The sequence below is a fragment of the Alternaria infectoria genome, assembly GCF_024043175.1.
Source record: "Alternaria infectoria strain BMP 0036 chromosome Unknown scaffold_12, whole genome shotgun sequence".
Taxonomy (NCBI): Eukaryota; Fungi; Ascomycota; class Dothideomycetes; order Pleosporales; family Pleosporaceae; genus Alternaria; species Alternaria infectoria.
In genome coordinates, this window is record NW_026250701.1 from 812,747 (window position 1) to 832,414 (window position 19,668).

Here is a 19,668-nt window from a genome sequence, read left to right on the forward strand (position 1 = left end):
CAGCGCGCATCAGCGGCATCAAATCTATCGGAAATTTATCGCGACAAGCTCCGTTACGATCAAACAGCAATATGACGTCCACGATGAGAGCCTGGCAGTACAACAGCACCAAAGGCGGCATCGAGAAGAACCTCCAGATCAATGAGGCCGCGCCACAACCAGTGCTTCATGATGAACAGATTCTTGTCCAAGTTCACGCCATGGCGATCAATCCCGTCGACCACAAAGTCACGGAAGGCCCAATGCCACTGCGGCTTGTGGGCTCTGATATCACCCCCGGTGCCGACTTTTGTGGCAAAGTCGCCAAAGTAGGCAAGAAAGTCGACGAGTACCAGATTGGCGAATTTGTCTTTGGCGCAAAAGTCGGTGCGCTAACGGGAGGAAGCATGGCGCAATACGTAGCCGTGGATAGACAAATGTTGGCAAGGTTACCAGAAGGCGTGAAGGTCGAAGACGCAGCAGGCGTCGGCATCGTGGGGCTGACCGAGTAAGGCGGGGGGCAGGCTACTCACGAAGCTGAAAGCCATGCTAACCCCATCTCCAGATACCAAGCCATCGCTCCAAACGTCAAAAGCGGCGACAAAGTCTTCATCAATGGCGGCTCAGGCGGAACGGGTGTGTACGGCATCCAGATCGCGAAAGCGCTGGGTTGCCACGTGACGACCACCTGCTCAACACCCAACGTCGACCTCTGCAAGAGCCTAGGCGCCGACGAAGTCATCGACTACAAAACCAGCGATGTTATCGAAACACTCTCGTCCAAAGGCCAGACCTACACCCTCGTCGTCGACAACATCGGCACACCACCCAACCTCTACAAAGCCGCCTCCGCTTTCCTCACTCCAGCCGGCAAGTTCGTGCAGATCGGCGCGGGGATGAGCGTTGCTAGTATCAAGAGTGTGGGGTCCAATATGCTGTTACCCGGGTTTTTGGGCGGCGGCAAGAACGGCTATCAGTTGTTGATGGCGAAGCCGTCGTCGGATGCGCTGAGCCAGATTGGTGAATGGATGAAGGAGGGGAAGGTCAAGGCTGTGGTTGATGAGGTGTTTGAGTGGGAGGATGCGCCGAAGGCGTTTGAGAAGTTGAAGACGGGGAGGGCGAGGGGTAAGATTGTTGTTAGGGTGCCGTTGGATTTGGATAAGGCGAAGGAGAAGGCTGAGGGTGGGGGTGCTTGAAGAGGGTTGAAAGTCCAGTCTGTCAGTGGAGTATTGTTTCGTTGGACAAGCACCGGATATATTGATTTGAAGACAGGGTTTTGTCGTTCCCATATTGCTATGCACTTCCATCCGCTGTTCACCGGGCTGCTTCATTCTACTCAGCCTAGTACATTTCGCGAAAGGGATTGCGACTAGACCAGACTCATCATTCACGACGCGAGCACGTACGTCGAGCCCAGTGTTTGCCTAGATCGCGGTCCTCGTGCGCCTACTTAGCTCGCGACTTATCACGTTACTAGCTAAGCACATATAACTGTACATCGTGATAGCCCTACATAGCTCAACTTAAGGCGCCTGGACTACACCTTCCACTCCAATCGCTACCGCCATACCACGAGTATCGCGAGACTGCCAAGATGGTCCCCCGAAATCCACTCAAGACCAAGGCTAAGGCAATCTCATTGTAAGTCGGCGTAGATGTGCGGACAAGCAGCTTTCCAGCAACTCACAACTGCGCAGCATCATACAGAAACGAAGGGATAATCAAGAGCTGTAAGTGAATCGCTAATTCTCATTCTTCAGATGCTCACAAAGCTATTGCAGGAATAGTGCGAATGACAAAGAGATAGAAGAGCTTGAGACTAAGCTGCGTGCACTTCAAAGCACGCGAAGCACACTTCAGCGCAAGAAGCGAAGCTTGAATACGTAAGTGTGAGACTCCAACACAACCCAGATTGATCACTGACGTCGCATTTCCTTCAAGCAACTTCGGCAAGTCAACTGATGACTACACCTGCATATTGAACCGCCAGTTCGCCGCCGAGATGTTCGAACGTCTCTCTGCCCGCGAATTGCGAGACATGGTTTACTTCCATCTCATGGGTGGGGCTCCAGATGTCAGCATCATACAACGCGGAAAGGACCTGCCCGATAACGAAGGAAACTGGTACTACTTCCACGTTGATCACAGTGACCGTCGCGGCCAGGCTCGCGTTCTCGACAACAAATTTGCGCACTACTTTAAAGAGAAGTATATGGGAAAGGAATTCATGATCGAATTCGCGGAAGAGTTCAACAGGCATGCCTCCTACAACGTCTGGCACATCGATGACGTTCCTTTCCTACTTGGTGTTGGCCCCTTGAGAGACGCGCCCTTCCGACCCCTCGATTTCCTCCGAACGCTTTCAGTCGACATATTCATTCCCATCCCCTACCATCTTGTCCCACCTGGCCGGGACTATATGGATTTTGCGCAACGCCCCCAGGACTATGTGATAGCTCGTCACATGACAGCAGAGGCTAATTTAAAGAGGGAACGCTTCGAGAGCCAGGTGAGTTGGCTTGGCGATCTCGCGGCAACAGCACAAGTTTCCAGAATGAGCGTCACACTTAATGTCAGTGTGCGGACGAAGATTGCGCTTTACAGGTACAAAGCTGTACTGCTCCCGCATATCCAAACGCTTGTCGAAAAGGATTGCAAGGTCGTTGTTTCGTACGAGAAGCGGGGCAGGAACGTATACCCGCAGCCGGGGGATACCGAAACAGTTAACTATGATCGGAGCATGTTGCTGTCAGCGGGCCAGGTGGAAGCTGCTATCGCCGCTCCTTTCGAAAGTCCCCCTGATAAATTTACTCTAGAAACCATTTTTTCACCCAAGCGCGCATGTTAGATCTAGAAGACAAGAGGTATGAGCGCTACACGCGCACGTGTTTCTACGTGCAGTGTGGTGCAGCTTAGAAGGAGTCAGTGAGAATAGGGGAATATAGCATCACCGTGTACCACATGGTGCTAGGCTCGCGCACTGCTTCACATTCTTGTAAGAGATTAGTCTTTGCTCAAATATCACATTTGGTTTCACAACAACTTCGTGAAAGGGCGCCGAACGATGCAGTGTCATCAGTAACGGAAATACACACCGGAACAAATGTTGTACTAATGAAAATAGTTCTCGTTTAATGTGTCAAAGATGCCATGTATCGCTGGTCGTGTGTTTGAGAACAGCTCTTGTACGAGCGCATATATTTACGAGCGCGTTTACACCACCCGATGGCATAGCAAGACCACACCCCTGAAGCCATCTCACAATACCTTTCCGCGTGGTGACTACATTGTTTTGTTGAGGAGCCGCAGTGATAGGAATAGAGATCCTAGAGAACACGAAATCTTACGACAACATCGAGCTTCCACTGTATCGATAGACTCAACGTATTCAAACCCGGTTCTATTTGATGATAAGCACATGCAAGATATCCATGAGGCTAGTTACTTACTAAGACACCAGTCTTGAGTCGGTGGCTTTTCTAGCGCGACCTCGGACGGGTAAAGTCACATTTCCAGCTAGAGTAGATATCAGTGTTACGACGGGAATCACGTCGATATGACTGAACTTCCCCGTCAACCTTCACTCCGTGGTCTTGCAGATCATGCACAAAGGGAACCAGAGCTCGCTCAAAGCCTCTCGCTCCTGTAGGCGTCCAGGTGCGAATCAAGATATGCAGTTCGAGCTTGTTCAATCGCTTGATTTTGGCGATGGCAGCAAGCGCTTTGACCTTTTCGTTGAAGTCACGCTCGGTAGCGACAGATTCCAAGCGTTGAGGATTTCCTTCAAGGTGTTGTCTAAGCTCAAACTGTCCCGTTCTGCGCCAAGTGAGTTTGTTGACATCCTGATGGGCTTGGAAGGATAGCAGCACAGTGAGTGAGCGAATGAAGTCGAAAGCCCGCAGCGGAAGTGATGCTAGCGGCAGGCCATTTTCCAAAAACTCCTCCAAATTGTTCGGGGGATAAATGCTATGTTTTGCGCGTCTGTGAACTTCTTCCAAGATCTCTTTCTGGAAAGCCGTGCCCATAAACTCACTCCTTAGATAATGAGGGATGGGATCGAGTTCACTGTCGTTCCACGAGCTGAACGTCCATCTAGGGCCGGAGGAAACGCGCCAATCCTGACCCAGGAGTGACACTTCTGCTGAATGAGGGAGAAGGTAGTCATAGATCATGTCTCGCAACTCGCGAGGAAGCTTATCAAAGAGACCTTGAGAGAGGCTTTGACACCAAGACTGGCCGTATCGTTTAGCAGCAGTATATTCTTCATAACGTAGTGCCCTTTGACGACGCTTCAGCGATTGGAATCTAGACTCGGCTTTCATCATCTCAAGTCGAGCGGCAGACGTGTTCGAATTGTTGGCTTCGGTTTTCTTGAGGGCTAACGCCAGCGCTCGTCGGTTTGAGTCCACGAGCTCGGCAGCCATGTCCGGAATCGAGGACGGGGTCTCGACCGCGCCTACTTTCATCGAGGTGTAGATGAATTCGGCGTAGGTTAATCGTCGATATCGAGGGTAATAGTCTAAGGTAGACGGGTCTATGGGTTGAGGGTGGCTAAGTACGGTTGACAGGAGATAACCGAGACATAAATCGCTCAGGGGACAGACCAGTGCTTAGGCAACAGCAAGTGATCGGAAGATTAGTACTCAGTGATCTGTGTTTACACGTCAATATCTAGAATGAATGTCATGAGCTTGGACCAATGGCGGTCATTCCAGTGAATCTCTCACTTTTTCGTGGAGTGGAAGACGGCCGTTACCCTATTCATTGGAACCAGAATATCGAATCGTTAGTGCAGCTTTCGCTACACGACAATGGAAAGCCTATATGTAAACAAGGTGTGTAATCCAAGCAATAGCCCACAAAGGCTGGTACCGAGCTGTATAAGGGTCAGGGGATGGATCGTGACTGAACCACAGATGTCGGTCTAAGCCGCTGCTCTATCGAGATTGCACACTCGCGCAAGATCACATGTCCGAATGAAGTAAAGAACGTGTATACAGCTGTCAGGGAAGTGTGGGAAAGTTGCCTACATGCCTGCGACGATGTCTGGAGAGGACTTGGGGATGAAACGCGTAGTGTAGCAACCCCCGATGCTTTCTTGGCGTCGCCCACGAACTTCGACATTGTCGCATACCCCTTCAACCTCCCAAATCTCCAAAAGTAATGTAATACCACCGCGATGTCGTCCATACCGCGGCGCATCATACTCATCGCATCGTCCGTCTCCCTCCTCCTCTTCATCGCAATCTCGCTAGCGACCGCCATCGAAGTACGCGCACCAACCACACCAGTCATACAGATCAACCTCGCGCAAGCTGCAAGAGTCGGAGATGGCGATGATATCGTCGCGGCGAAGGCGCTGTTGAACGGCACTGACTTCGACCGTGGCGATGTGTACAACGGCAGCAGCATCGTGTCTGGCGCAACGCTCGTACCCACAACGATGACCGAAACCCAGGACGGGATGATTGGCTTCACACCGGAACCACAAACGAGCGCGAGTTGGAGTGCTGAAGGTGTCTTGGGGCCTATTGCTACGCCAAAACCGTCCGTCAAGCCTAAGCCTCGACCGCCGACAACCCCACAAATACCAATCCTCGCTCTTACATACTCCGGTGCAGGCGGCCCTAAGCATTGCCGCGGCGAACTCCTGCAAAAGACATACTTTCCGCCGCCTCTCGAAACGTGGAAGAACGGCACATGCATCACTCTCCCAAGCGAAGCGCGATGCGGCGTGTTCTATTCGAACAAAGGCGACAACTGCGAGGCGCAACTATTCAACATGCCAGACTGCTATAACACGACACGATCGTACGTGAACACGGTCGTTTTCATGCCCGAAGAAAGAGCAGTTGGTGCGCTTTGGAGCAGCATGTGGGTGCGATGTGGTGTCGACGTGCCTGAAGCCAAGATGCTTGATCCGAGTATTCTTGGTGGTGCGCTGAAGAAGCCTGGCGGAGGTTGAAGCTGTCACCGAACGTAAAGCTGCGCCAACACTATGCACATGGACTCCTTGTATCAAATCGAAAGCAGTGGCTATGCATAACCATCATAGCCTATGCCTCGTCCATTGCGTCATTGTCATCGTCGTCATCTTCATCTTCGTCTTCGTCTTCGTCCTCGTCATCGTCGTCATCTTCATCTTCGTCTGTGGACCGATCTGAATCATCGAATCCGTCTTCGGTGGTGCTGCGATCTGTCTCGGTATCATGATCCGTGCTATTGCCATCAATATGCAAATCTTCATATGGTCTTTCGAGAAAGTATTCTTCAATGGGCTCCGACCCGTCACACACGCGTACACGTACGACATCTGACGCGTCACAAATTTGAGGAAACAGTTCCCAACCCGTCTCGCACCAGCCACGGCGCTCTGACCTGCCACGATGGATCACATGTCGGTACCACGTCACGTTTGCAATCTTCAACTCTGCGATGCGAAAGTCCCCCGGGAACTTCCAAGTATCTGCTGGCATCGGCCGTTCGTCCCGATGGTAATCCAATTCGACATCCATGTCGCGCAATTCCAAGCACGGTAGTGGCCCTTGCCTGTGGCTGAATGCACGGACAATAGCAAGAATCTTCTCTCGAGGCTCGTGTACCTCTCGAGTGATGTACCTATAGCTGGTGAGCACGAGCCGTCGAGGTTGAGTCTTTGCCAGAAGGTCCAGGTTTCCCTCCGGCCACGGCCCGACATTCCGTTCGCTGTTATTGTGGAACGTTGTGTATACGATCGTCAACGACTCGAGGACTGGCATACGGGTCGAACTGGAAATGCCAGCGCCGTATCGTAGACATCCCAAGTCGAGGACGAGGTGTTGGAGATGGGGTAGTGGCTTCGCAAGGAACGGGGAGAGTTTTATTCGACCGCGGTACGATATCTCATACGGCGCTGAGACTCTGTGTGTTCCCCTGTAGTCGAATCCTAACAAAAGCGACCTAAGAGCTTCCGCGTGTCCGCTTTCGTGTATCGATGTGTAAAGTTTCTACGTTCACGTGTTAGCCTCTATTTTGAGACTATCTGTGGAAACGATGGGTGATTTGACGTACTCCAAAGATGTCTATAGAGCGGAAGGGACCCTGCCTTCGTTCTGGAATAGTTTCATTGGCGACGTCTTTGTCATAAGAGTCACGGGGATCGTTTGGCTTAAAAGACTCAAAGATTGGGACACATCTAATGCTTTCCAAACGAGGCGCAATGCTGAGAATTGTCTTGAAAGCGTCCGCCAGATGGTCCTGTATCCAGACCACCCGGGATCGTTGTATGGGTGTTTTGGCTATCTTGGCACCGCCGATAGTGAGCTGTTTGAACGACTGCGACACCCAGGGAAGCTGCAACAATCGCGTCAAACGGCCCAGATGCTCCTCAGTGCATTGGAAGGGTACATCATGTAGGACCTCTAGGAACGCTTTTTTCAAAGCGTTACTGAGACCTCGACATGCTAGACGGGTGTTGTACACTGCCTGGCAACTCACCACCAGTAATCGCGGTATGACTGGTGCGACGGAATCGTTGTATGGAGCATATTCAAGGAGATTCATTCCGATCATCTCGATGAGTTCGATCGGAAGATCAATTATGGTTCTGGGTGGCGCTGACGACATAATGAAATTTGAGTGGGCGGCCTATCTCGACAATGGACAATTATGAGGCTGGAGAGATCAGATTTTGAGGGTTGGAGCTATGGCGGGGATGCGCTGGGATTAGTAAGGGTAATTAGAGCTAGGCCATTCATGGATTAGCGGCTGCGCTACCATCCAGCCGACCTCGGGAAATCCTCTCTCCTCATACCTCCGCGATGGAGAGCACCAAGGTCGCGTCTTCGGGCACACCCATCATAGCGGTGAAATCTTATTCAGATCGATGAATTTTCGTCAGCCGATAACCGCGATCTGATATCAAAGCTCCCTTTGAGTCACCAAAACGTGCAGACGATGAAGCCAAGAACACCTTGACAAGTAAAGCCACAAGCTATGATGGCGTACACAATCATTTAGCAACGAGATGCAAACTCAATGCACTTTCCTTCGGCATCAAAAAAAAGTCTAAAAGACTCAGGCTTGACTGGATTACGGTCGTGATGGTTACACAAGGCCATGACTGCAACGAGAAAGATGTGCTGCGCTCAGCAGCAGCAGAATGCGAAAACCAGAATCTAATTCAACCTCATTCTCATCTTCACTTTCACTCTCACTGTCAGCTTCATCTCCAATGGCACTAGTCTCTTAAAGTGCCGCATCAAACGGACGAACGCTTCACCTACACAGATTTCCTGCCGCTTATTTTCTGCTACCCATGGACATCGCGCAGCTTGAAAGTCATGTCAAAATCCACGTCAGCAAAGCTAGCAACCCTTCGCAACGCCTTGGCTGCGCTACCAGACAAAGATGTCCTGCACAAATACCTCGGAAGGTCGACAACTGCTCCAAACCTACTTCGTGACGCTGTCCTCGTCGTCCTCCACCGCAAATGGTCAGCTCACCCACCGTATCGCCTCACCGGGCTTGGAATCACCACCTACGACCGATCTAGCATCAATCAAGGACAGCCTATAATGGCCGGCCCGCACGCAGAAGACTTGCTACGCAAAGTATGGTGTCTCCACCTCGTCATCCGCTCCACCGCGCACCTCGACGCTACAGCCACCGGTCTCGATCCTTTCCATTTCGGCACCACGGTCTATGTGTCCCAACAAGAAGCTCTTGTCCTGCTCGAGCACATCTGGCACCAGCCTATGGACGAGCAGAACGAGGACTCTGGCTACCGACCCATCATATACATGTCCTTCGGCTCCAACAGCAGCATCAGCAGGGTACGCAAGACGGCGTTCGACTTCGACCCAACCCTTCTGGATACCACGGTAGCGAGTCTCGATGCGCAAATCATACCCCAGCAATCGAAGATCACTCGTCACGCCGACGCCGACTTCGCATACCTCCTCAGGCAGTTCAGCATCCCTGTATATCACTCCGACAACAGCGGCAACGCAGCCATGTACGCCACCATCGTCGCTATCCTCTCAACCCTCCGATTCGAGCTCTATGGATCTCTACAGAATGCGAAAGCAAAGCCGGGGCGGGTGGGACAGTCAAGTTCCAAGTCTGCGATGTTTGTGGTTCAGAGCTTGATGAACTGGCCCACGCCGGCGCCGCCTGTTGGTATAGGGGTCTTTTGCTGGAGATGTGGGAGTGGTGAGCATGGGTTTTTGGAGTGTCACAATGCGGATCTGAAGTGTAGGAGGTGTGAATGTGCAGTGCAGGAGTGGAGGAGGAAAAATGCTGGGACGCATATGGAGGGATCGTGTGCGTTTGGGCCCCGTTGAGAAGATGGAGCGGGCTAGTGTGGGAGCAGCTATGTGGATATCGTTAGTGTCACTACGAGTCGTTGATTCATGTAGCGGTGATGAAGGCAGAAGTTGGAAAAGGCTGGGGTCACGTCAACCAAAGAAAAGACTGTTCACAGGTTTGGAGCCTACATAAAGATATGAACATGCAAAGTAGGTGGCCCAATGTTAAGGTTAGGCTCCAGGGTATTCAGCGTTTCTAATGTATGAGGTGGGATCTGGCTTGTACCCAGTGTGATGGTTTCATTCGTAGCTGCGTAGCTACCTGGGTGTTCTACCAGTAGTCCTTTCAAACGTTTCCTTGGTCGCATCTCTCGCCTCTGTCCCCATAGACTTCCTCAATCTACTGCCCTCCAAATCCATAGTCCCTTGGCGGTATCGGTAAGTACTGGTACATACACCTCGGCGTCTTATGTGTGTTCCGCGCACCAAACAGCCTCTTGACACCCGAGTTGCTGCAAATCTGACAGGTCAGAGCAGTGTAGCAGGATTTGGCGAGATGACTCTTGTGATCGCATCGAATGCAGTACACCAGCTCTCCCCAGGGTGGCGGCGACAGCGACTGTCCAATTTCCATGACTCCAGCCACCACTTCTGACATACTACGGCCTTGGACCACGGCGGGTGGCGAGCCGGGGACGTCGGGGTACATCCACGGCTTTAGGGTGAGTAAGACGGCGGCCATGAGAGTGGCGGCTGCGTCGTTGCCAGCGGTGTGGAGGTTGGGTACAACCATGTTGAAGTGAGCGAGGAGATCTTTGAGTCCAATGAACGGTCCACGTGGTGCCTTTATACCCAGCTCTTGCGCCATGAGCTGCGTGTCGATGACCTTGACGATAGTACCGTAGCTCAGCAGGTCGACGCCGAATGCGCGTTGCATGTGTTCGAATTCGTTCTCTACCGCGTGACCGACCAAGATAATGGGCTGCAGATCAGAGCCGTCTCCGTATTCCCGCGGTCGCACAAACGTGTTGATGAGTACCTGCTTCACCTCGTCCATGGTGACGAACTTGGTCTTGCCGAATAGGAAGTTATCGGGGTCTCCAGCGCCAGGAAATCTGTTGATGAGGTGGGCGTTTTCGATGATGCGGGCGTGCGCGACTTGGATGCTAGAGAGGATATTTTCGGCGTGTATTGTTGGGGTCAGTCCCTTCTGCATTAGTTCTGCAATACCGAGCTCGGTGGTGGGTTTCGGCTCTTTTTGCCACCACTCTGCGTCGATGCAGACGACAGCGGCCTCATTGAGTCGTTGGGGGGAGCCGACAGCGGGTATACCGCAGAAGTGGCCCAAGACTTCAAATGCGGAGGTGTTCTGGAGGGACTGCTGGAGATGGTCGTTTGGCGTCATATAGTCCTGATTGGCGCTCATCTTTTCGGCTGACCGAAAGTCTCTCGGTTATGTGAGGTAAAGCCCTGGGATGTGTTAGCCTGAAGATGTAGGTGCGCTGGAAGTACAGCCGCAAGTTCTTAGAGAGGTGCTTGGAGAGGTTATGGAAGGGGTGGTTGAAACCAGAGCACGTTAGGTTGTATCGCAAACGCGAATCAAGAGGAGTTGGCTATTGTAGAGAAGTCGGCGTCACTTGCAGTTCGCGGAGTGCGCTAGAACCCGTGATATACCAAACAAGCTAAGTGTGGACCTCAAAAACGAAGTGAATGTGGCTCACTAGCGCCAGACTGGCTTCTTTCTTCGATGTCGTGAAAAAGACGTAGAACTCCATGGGCCATGCTACGTCCACGTGATACCCTGCGCCTGTCCAGGTGTGCTAGCTGTTGCTAGCTCGAACTTCCATTATTCCCATGATCTTGTCCGCACTCATCTAGCCATGCCCGGGCCTTCTTCATCTTGGTCGGCTGTCGTAGTGACAGATGCACCATCTTGTTTTCCTGCTAGCTCTTCCTGGCTACCGTGTATGTTCGTCCAAAAAGTATCCAATCCCTTCGGCCTCTTGTGCTTATGGCGTGTTGAATCACTGCCAACGGTACGCAGGTTGTAGCTCCATCCATGGACTTTCTGAGTTGTTCTGTCATTCGAGTTGAGAAGGACGGCGAAAGAGGGGCAAAGCCCGATCAAAATGGCTAACTCGTGTCAGTATTGAGCGACTGGATCAACGGAGCAGATCAAGCTAAAAGACACATAGGCGACTTACTGACAGCTGTCTCAGCCATACTCCATACTGCAAGCCATGTACCGTCCATCGTCTTGCCAGTCCTGACAGTATGCGCAGTGACATTGGCAGCGCGTAGAGTGGCGATCAAGATGCAAAATACTGCGCTGGCAAATAAGACGATGATAGCAGTTTTCTGCGTGCGCGGCATCTGAAGGTTCCACGTAAGACGCAAAGGAAATGCGATGACTAGGGATCGTCAGCAGCGATTTCGAAGCGTGCGGTTTGATACCGAGAGTGCTTACGCATGATATTGGTGATCGTATCCGCACCGAAAGAGTACCAAATGCTGACGAACTGCCTAACTCTGTTGTTGCAACCTCCAGATCCATCGAAGAAGCTGTGCAGTGATACGCAAGATGTGAGAAAAGCGACATAGTTTCCAATGAGTGACTGTTTGTCATGTCAGCATACAGTGGTTTTCTTGTCAAGATGTAGGGGGAAACTCACAATGACCCAGAAAACGACAAGGAGCCACCACATCCGATTGTACACCCTCGGCAGCCCGACAGTTAGTTTCCTGTAAAGAAGAAGCAGGCCCAACTTGACAGTCCATAGGATGGCCCAGAAGAACATCAAGGCAGGAAAAATGAGTCTGCCGGTGAGATAGACATGATAAGGAAGCTCAGGGTAGCGTGGCATCTTGCCTTCCGTTACCTCCTGCACTTTACCCCGTATGGGCGACAGGACAATGTAGAGTATGCATTGCGCAAGAAAAAGAACGTACGCAAAAGCCATGCAGCAGTCTTGTGCAGTTATTCTTCTCGGTCGCAGATACTGCAGCAAGCATCGGGCTATTATAGCCACTGACACTATGGAGATGGATACATAGCCAACTACCCGTACCGTTGTCTGTGGAAACGATGCGCTCGAGCCTCCGTCATTGGATTCGTGAGTAGAGACAGTCATAACAGTGACTCTGAAGAATGAAAGAGTAGTGCCAACTGGAGGGGCAACGTACTGGCAAGGAAAGGACGCCCAGGGTAGACAATGGGGTCTATTGCTACAAACAGTGCACCCAGCATCAGGTATAAGAGTCGTCCGTCATCCTTCTTGACCGCGTCAGCGGTACAGTGGATCTCAACGTGCCAGAATCCTGGTGTATGGATTGCAGTCTCATGTCGCGGCAACTTTGATTGCAACAATGAGAAGGAAGAGGCACAGCTGAAGGAACTCTCATTGCGTGTCGCCGCGCCGTGTTTGATGGATCCATGCTCTTAGCGTAGCAAAAGTCTGATGCGAGATGCCCGTCCCAGATACTCTCCGAGCGACGTGTCGCACGCATTATTCAATTTCCGAATCGATAAGCAACATTCAGAGTGCGTGTGTTAGTCGGTGGACGTCTGGGAGCCTATCTGCCTGCCCTGACCAACTCCAGATGTCAGGGGAAACTTGTCGGCGTTGACAGGCCATCGAGTGGCTAATGAGGCTTGCCACGAGCTTACCGCCCGGGACAAGAGCTGGAAGCTGCACCTGCCTGATAAACGCTAGTTGTAATCATATAGGTGCGAGCGTAGCGAAAGGATCGAATCCAGAATATGTACAAGAAACTTGGTGGTGATGGATGATGGATTGAAAGAGTCGTGGAGAACCGATGGCTGGGTCCACCCGCAGACCGTGCCGCAATGCCAAGCGGCGCTAGTGGCGGAGCACGGAACCGAGCCGTCTCAACCCGATTTCCGTCTCGCTTTGCATCAACATTTGCAGTCCGATTGCTTGCCTCCCTTACAGAATGCGTTAACTAACTGTCTTGGATCTGACAATGGGCGGAAGAGATGCACTTTATATGCGTATTGTTCCAAGCGCTCGACAAGACATCTCTCGAAGAAGAGGGGCTTAGTGCCTAAGATTAAAAGTGCAATCCCTTTAAAGTTAGCCAGGCATACAAGTCGCACTATCTAGGTACAGGATCCTGCAGGGACTGTGCTTGCTCCTTACTTCCGCGAGGCAATATGTGCGACTTGCATACTGTGGGCATCTCGGTTTGCGGCTTGCCGCCCGTCACCTGCAGAAGTAACGATCTGAACCCTCGCGATTGGACAGTTTATATGATCTCACTAACACGCGCTGTACATCGCATAGAAAACGCGCAACGGCGTTTCTAGACCCGTAAGAGCCGTCTCATTACTCGCCCTGGGGGCTCCGCGGGTTTGGATACGACTACAAAAGGCTTGTCTCCTGCGATCGATGGCCTGTCCCTTCACATATAGGCCGCAAAAGTTCCGATCTTAATCCCTTGGGTGCGCGGCTATTTACTTCAGCTGTCATGAAGCTTTTCCATCAACTATGCGTTTGCGCTCTTGCGGTGGCAGCTGGAGCATCAACTCAGGATGTCTTCGAGCCGGCTGACTTCAATGTGACGGAGGCTCTTATTGACAACGGCATCAACGTGTCTACCATCCCCGCCTTGGCTGGTCTGGCGGCCAGATCCTCCTTGAAGGGCTGCTCCATTGCCGTAGGTTTCATTTACCCAATCTTACCCATCTTCCGCTAATTAGCTTCGGAAAGTGCAACTCCCTCAAGCTCGTTTTTGGAGCGGCCAAGGTATCCAGCGCTGCGCCAACAACGTACTGGTCTATACAGCAGCTCGAAGTCGAACCTCATTGCACGTTTAAGCCTAGTACCGCCCTAGATGTCTCGAGCCTAGTACTGATCGCACGTCTCACAACATGTCCCTTCGCAGTCAAAAGCGGAGGCCATGCGGCCTTTCCCGGCGCATCTAGCATTGAAGGTGGCATCACTGTCGATATGGTCAACCTGAACCAAAAGAAACTCTCTACGGATAAGAAGACTTTTACCGTAGGCCCTGGGAACCGATGGAAGGAGGTATACGACTACCTGACGCCCTACAATCTTGCCATTGTTGGTGGACGAGTAAGTCGAACGATCAAATTCAATACCTTGAGTTCGTTACTGATGCCAAATAGGCGGCATATGTCGGAGTCGGCGGACTCACGCTCGGCGGAGGTATCAGTCACCACACCAACGAGTACGGCTTAGCTTGTGACAACATTGCCTCATATGAGCTCGTCACCGCTTCGGGTATCATCCTTACTGTGAGCCAAAAGACTTTCCCAGACCTCTATTGGGCCCTTCGCGGCGGCGGCAACAACTTCGGCGTGATCACGGCGTTCAACTACGAAACCCTACCTCAAGGTCTTATGTTTGCGAGCAAACGCCAGTACAACGCAACTTACGCGCCTGCCCTGTTCGACGCGTTTGGAAACACAGTTGAGGCAGCTGAGACCGATACCAAGGCCGCCCACTTTGTTGCCGTCGCTTACTCTCGTGGCGTCAAGATTGCATCGACTGAGTACGAGTATTTCGAGCCGGTCGACCCAGCGAACCCACCCGCTATACTGAAGGAATACCTCGCATTGCCTCCACTCACCGACAACACCCGTAATTGCAGTCTGGCCGACACAACCCCTGGTCTCAGCCAAAGCATGCCAGACGGCTTCCGCACGACTATGTGGTCCCAGTCCTTCAAGTTGAACACAGAGTTGATGAAGCGCATGACGGATTATCTTTTCAAGATCGCGCCCGGCATCCCCGTCGGCTCGCCCAGTGTCACGTTCCAAGCCTTCAGCAAACCCGCCATCAAGGCCATGCAGAAAAAGGGCGGTAATGCACTGGGTCTTCGGCCAGAAGACGGTCCTCTATTCCACGCCCTCTTCTACCTGTCTTGGGCGGACGAAAAGGATGACAAGGTGGTCTTGAAAGCGGCTCAAGACTTCCTGAGCGCATCGGTTGCCATGGCGAAGGAGCTGGGTGCGTATAGTGACTACATGTACATGCCGTATAGTAGTCCTTACCAGCCTGTCATCTCGGGCTACGGCGCGGAAAACGTGGCTAGGCTGAACAAGGTCTCGAAAAAGTACGATCCCACAGGTGTGTTCCAGAACTTGCAGCCGGGTTACTTCAAGCTTGATGGTGGGGCACCGTACGGCCAGGTTGTGTAGGAACACCGTAGCACATTCTGATCGACAATGCATGATATGCGCGCACTCATTCTGCGAAGCCCATAAGGGTAGTATTGTCGACTGAACGATGCATTTTGTCATGCCTATTGGGTTAGCTGCCCAGGTGCCTCAGCCTTGTCATACCTAGGTACCCTCATCTGGCAGACCACTACCGCATGGCCACGTTGTCTGGGCGGCACGTGTTTGCTGTCTCAGCCTTACCACATTTCTTTCGTCGAGCTGCTCCGCCATTTTCGAGCGAATAATGACATGCAATCTCAATGCAAATGAAATCCCTTAGCAGCTAGTCCATGCATTTCTCCATGTTGCTGAGCTTCTGTGGGCCCTCGATTACGTCACGACTAGAAGTATGACAGAGGCAAACTCGTCCTTGCACCATCGTATTGACGCTTAAATCTGACATACTCATACGTAGCTGCTAAAGACGCCACTTTCCACATGCGGATGCATGGCGCAGCAGGTAGCGCTGCATCTCACGTGGGTGGCGCCCAAACTTCAAAACCCCGCAAGATGGTGTTCAGCCTTCCTTTCTGATTTCACATCTCCCCGTCCGCCCCGACTTATCCGACGATGTAACTTTGGCTACAACGCTACCCTGGGCAGATCGCATCGTACTATTGACCGCCACGATGGCGCGTGAACCGGAACCGCTCGAGCGTGTGCGTGCGTTGGTTTGCGAGCCTTGCTGGGTGAACTGCTTCGATACCGAGGGGTTTGAGAAACTGGGACGCGGTGATGTTGATAAGTTTGAATACAAAGTGAGTGTTGCACGCGGTCAACTTGTTATGACTTGCATGATACAATGCGGTTGTGGATTGCAATTGCGACAATCACCTCAGACAACAAATGACTACAAAGTAAGCTGACCCAAGGGTTGGATTAGATTACTGGAGAGAACATTCAAGCGGGTCTCAGGACTGGATGCACGTGGTGTTCTATGGTCTACCAAGTCTACTCCGGTCTGAAAACGTCTGCGAAGAGCTGTGAAATCAGGCTGTACACAAATGTCTTCCATGTCATCACACCACCAGGCAGGAACCTTTACGGATTTCAGCTGAGGGCCGACACGGTATTGCATCGCTCCCAAGGGCTTGAATTCTTTACCGAATACGATAATTTTGCCGCGCAGCAAGTCACCGCTCGAGCAATGGATGGAGATGTGGCGCCATCAAAGACTTATCCCCAGATTTCGAGGTGGCTCAAGGAATGCGTTCAGCACCCATGCTGTGCTCAGATAATCGATTCTGCTCTCCCAACACGTCTTATTGAAGTAGAGACAGGAAAGATCTGCCATACGAACGGAACCTTCGGGAAATTTGTAGCATTGTCATATTGCTGGGGAACTGGCTCGCAAATTCAGCTGCGGACGGATACTATCGGGACGCTGATGCAGAACTTCAATTTTGATCACCTACCTCAAACCATCAAGGATGCTATCCTCGTCACACGTTCGCTTTCGATTCGCTATCTCTGGGTATGTTGGGCATTCCTATTCGATCACAATCCACGACTCGCTCGTCTAATTAGATCATACTAGGTCGACGCACTCTGCATAATTCAAGATGATGCGGAAGATCAAGCCTGCGAGATCGGGTCCATGGCCGAGATATATAGCAATGCTTATATCACGATCCTGGCTTCCAGTGCAGGAGACGCGGCCCACGGATTTCTAGCAGATCGTCACAAGGTTGAGAAATCTACCGCACGAATACCGTTTCGAGTAGCGCCGAAGAAATTCGGGAGCATCATGGCTCGGGAGCACGTACCACTTTCGTCATCCATCAAACAAAACCCACTGAGCACACGGGCATGGGCCTTACAGGAACAGATAATGGCTAGTCGGATACTGGCCTACACTAAGCATACTTTAGAGTGGCGATGTGCAGCAGGTATTATGAATTTGAATAACTCATTGAACGTAAATTCGGGTTTTGAGCCAGAGTCAAAGTTGATCTCCCAGCTTAGCACGGACCCTGAAGAAGCCCTCTCGGAGTGGTTAAAGATCGTCGAGGACTATTCGCGGCGACAGACATCCCTACAAAGCGACAAGTTGCCCGCCATCGCGGCTTTGGCGGAAAGATTTGCTGCAGTCCTAGGGCATTACTATGCGGGTCTATGGCGGTACGAAATCATCAAACAACTGTGTTGGAACTCAACAAGTTATCCACAAAGACAACGTGTAGGCAACTCGTACAGAGCACCATCTTGGTCCTGGGCTTCTGTTGAAGGGATCTCTATGCGGAATCAACCTTATGAAGAAGACTGCTGCAACTTGATATCGGCGGTGGTAGTTCCCAAAAACGCTCAAGTTCCGTATGGAGAGGTGGCCCATGCATCGATCAAGATCTGTGGAAGGGTATTCATTGCCAGCGTTGAAAGAGCAGGCAACTATTTCTATCCGATGCGCACACTTGATCAACAGAAGAATGGGGTAGTCGAACCACTATTGCAAACATTTTACAAGACCTATTTCCAACAAGACACCAAAAATGCGGGTCTTGGCCGGGGCTCGGCATTCGAAGCGCACTTTTCTTGGGATTACGAAGACTGCCGCAGTGATCCTTTGATTGTTCGTAAGTTTCCCTCAACCCTAACAACTTCTGTCAAACAACTCTAAAAGTCGATGTTCGTCCATATAGTACTCGTACCATTGACAAAGTGGCTGGGGATAGTGCAACTTGCAGAACTCTGCCAAGGTCTCGTTCTAATCCCGGCGGGGCCAGGCATCTTACGGAGGATTGGCACGTTTGGATGGCTTCGAGAACGTGAGATAGGGGATGTCGTCGTGCAAGAGATTACTATCGTTTAGCGGAACAAGTACGGCTTTGACCCCAACGAGTAGCACACTGGAGCTGTCGACAAATATGCGCATGGTTTCAGATGACTGCGGCCCCGGGGGCAGACGCAGTAAACTGTAGTACTAATTAGTTCACTGCCGCAACAATGCTCTTTCGTGAACAGTGCACGAAAGAATATGCCACGTAGCTGTGTCACGGTGATTCCGTAGAGAAAAGCGGTGAGCGTATACATTTGAGAGCGAGTCAGATACACGATGATTGCGCCGAAAGGAATGAATCTCGTAAAGCCTCATAAAGCACCGGAGAAACCGAAATGATGATTACAAAGACTGCAATGTGACCCATCAACCATCACGAGTTTCGCAAAGCGCAAAGCGCGAAAGAAGTCCCATCTTCCAAAAAAAGCTAAGAATGAGTATGATTTCGCTAGTTTCGCTATGCAGTGCAACTGAATGCTTTCGCTCTTTCTAAATGTAGTAACACCCAAAAACACCTCCCCAATCAAACAACAACAAAAAACAAAAGTAACGCCGCGGTCCAGTTTTCCCAAGTCCAGTCGATTCGTATCATTAGTTCGTAGCAGGTGATTGCCGTTGATATCACATCCGTCGTTCCATTCGCAGCAGCGCCTCTGCTCTATTGACTCCTCCAGCGTTCATTACGTTCAGCAGCGTGGTAGTAGTCGCATCCTTCAAGACTCGTTCGTGGGGCTGGTGGGGTTGGAGAAGTTGGGTGTGGCAGGCGCGGAGTAAGTCTGGGTAATGGGTTCGCAGACGTTGCGGTGGGTCTTCCAGTCTGACTTTTGGCAGTTGCGGTCGCAGTAGTAGGCAGCCTTGCAGCGGGAGCAGCGGCGGCGAGCAGGTTCGCCAGAGCATGTTGTGCACGCTGTTTGCATGTTAGCGTCAAGGCCCTAGCATCATGAAGTTTGCATCAAGTGAAGTGGTGTTGTAGTGCCAGGCCAGTAAGGCGGCCGGCGATAATTGTGGGATAAAGTGGAGCGCCACATGCGCACTAATGCAGCCCAGCGAATCAAATCGGGGTTCCTGCATCGCGCCACATGGGAGCTGGAGATGGGAGTCTGAACTTACGTTTGCTGTTGAATGCGCCGTTCAGGCTTTCGGTGCTGGCCATGGGACGCAGGGAATGGAAGAGTTCGGGTCGGTTGAATGCAGGGAGTGGTGAGGTTGTCGCTGGTGGTGTGGCTTGCGATGCGACAGAGCCGTCAGAGGACCGTCTCGGAATGTCTGGTTTACAAAGTTAGTATGCATCGCAATAGTGATTTCAAAGTCTGCAATTGCAACTTCGAAAAAGGACTCCAACATACCACTCTGCGCGCTATCCCTCCTGTCCATTATGGAATGTCGACCAGTGTTCACCGCTCCATTGCCATCGCCAAGAC

The 19,668-nt window shown here is 51.6% G+C and overlaps 6 protein-coding genes across 6 annotated transcripts; 5 read left to right on the plus strand and 1 right to left on the minus strand.

The window, feature by feature from the left end:
* Nucleotides 1-71: 71 nt before the first annotated feature.
* Nucleotides 72-1,175, plus strand: J4E92_007490 (uncharacterized protein; the record flags this gene model as incomplete). The annotated part of the gene is made up of 2 exons (XM_051498853.1): nt 72-487; nt 545-1,175. The coding sequence occupies 2 exons, from the start codon at nt 72-74 to the stop codon at nt 1,173-1,175; spliced, it is 1,047 nt and encodes a 348-aa protein (XP_051351127.1).
* Nucleotides 1,176-1,573: 398 nt separating this feature from the next.
* J4E92_007491 (uncharacterized protein) lies at nt 1,574-2,827 on the plus strand (the record flags this gene model as incomplete). Its single annotated transcript, XM_051498854.1, has 3 exons — nt 1,574-1,620; nt 1,767-1,862; nt 1,921-2,827. The coding sequence occupies 3 exons, from the start codon at nt 1,574-1,576 to the stop codon at nt 2,825-2,827; spliced, it is 1,050 nt and encodes a 349-aa protein (XP_051351128.1).
* A 2,331-nt stretch (nt 2,828-5,158) lies between these two features.
* On the plus strand, nt 5,159-5,944 carry J4E92_007492 (uncharacterized protein; the record flags this gene model as incomplete). The annotated part of the gene is made up of 1 exon (XM_051498855.1): nt 5,159-5,944. One exon carries the CDS (start codon nt 5,159-5,161, stop codon nt 5,942-5,944), a length of 786 nt encoding a protein of 261 aa, XP_051351129.1.
* Nucleotides 5,945-8,300: 2,356 nt separating this feature from the next.
* J4E92_007493 (uncharacterized protein) lies at nt 8,301-9,526 on the plus strand (the record flags this gene model as incomplete). The annotated part of the gene is made up of 2 exons (XM_051498856.1): nt 8,301-9,134; nt 9,509-9,526. 2 exons carry the CDS (start codon nt 8,301-8,303, stop codon nt 9,524-9,526), a joined length of 852 nt encoding a protein of 283 aa, XP_051351130.1.
* A 140-nt stretch (nt 9,527-9,666) lies between these two features.
* J4E92_007494 (uncharacterized protein) lies at nt 9,667-10,692 on the minus strand (the record flags this gene model as incomplete). Its single annotated transcript, XM_051498857.1, has 1 exon — nt 9,667-10,692. One exon carries the CDS (start codon nt 10,690-10,692, stop codon nt 9,667-9,669), a length of 1,026 nt encoding a protein of 341 aa, XP_051351131.1.
* A 3,062-nt stretch (nt 10,693-13,754) lies between these two features.
* J4E92_007495 (uncharacterized protein) lies at nt 13,755-15,450 on the plus strand (the record flags this gene model as incomplete). Its single annotated transcript, XM_051498858.1, has 3 exons — nt 13,755-13,943; nt 13,997-14,362; nt 14,416-15,450. 3 exons carry the CDS (start codon nt 13,755-13,757, stop codon nt 15,448-15,450), a joined length of 1,590 nt encoding a protein of 529 aa, XP_051351132.1.
* Between the last annotated feature and the right edge of the window lie 4,218 nt (nt 15,451-19,668).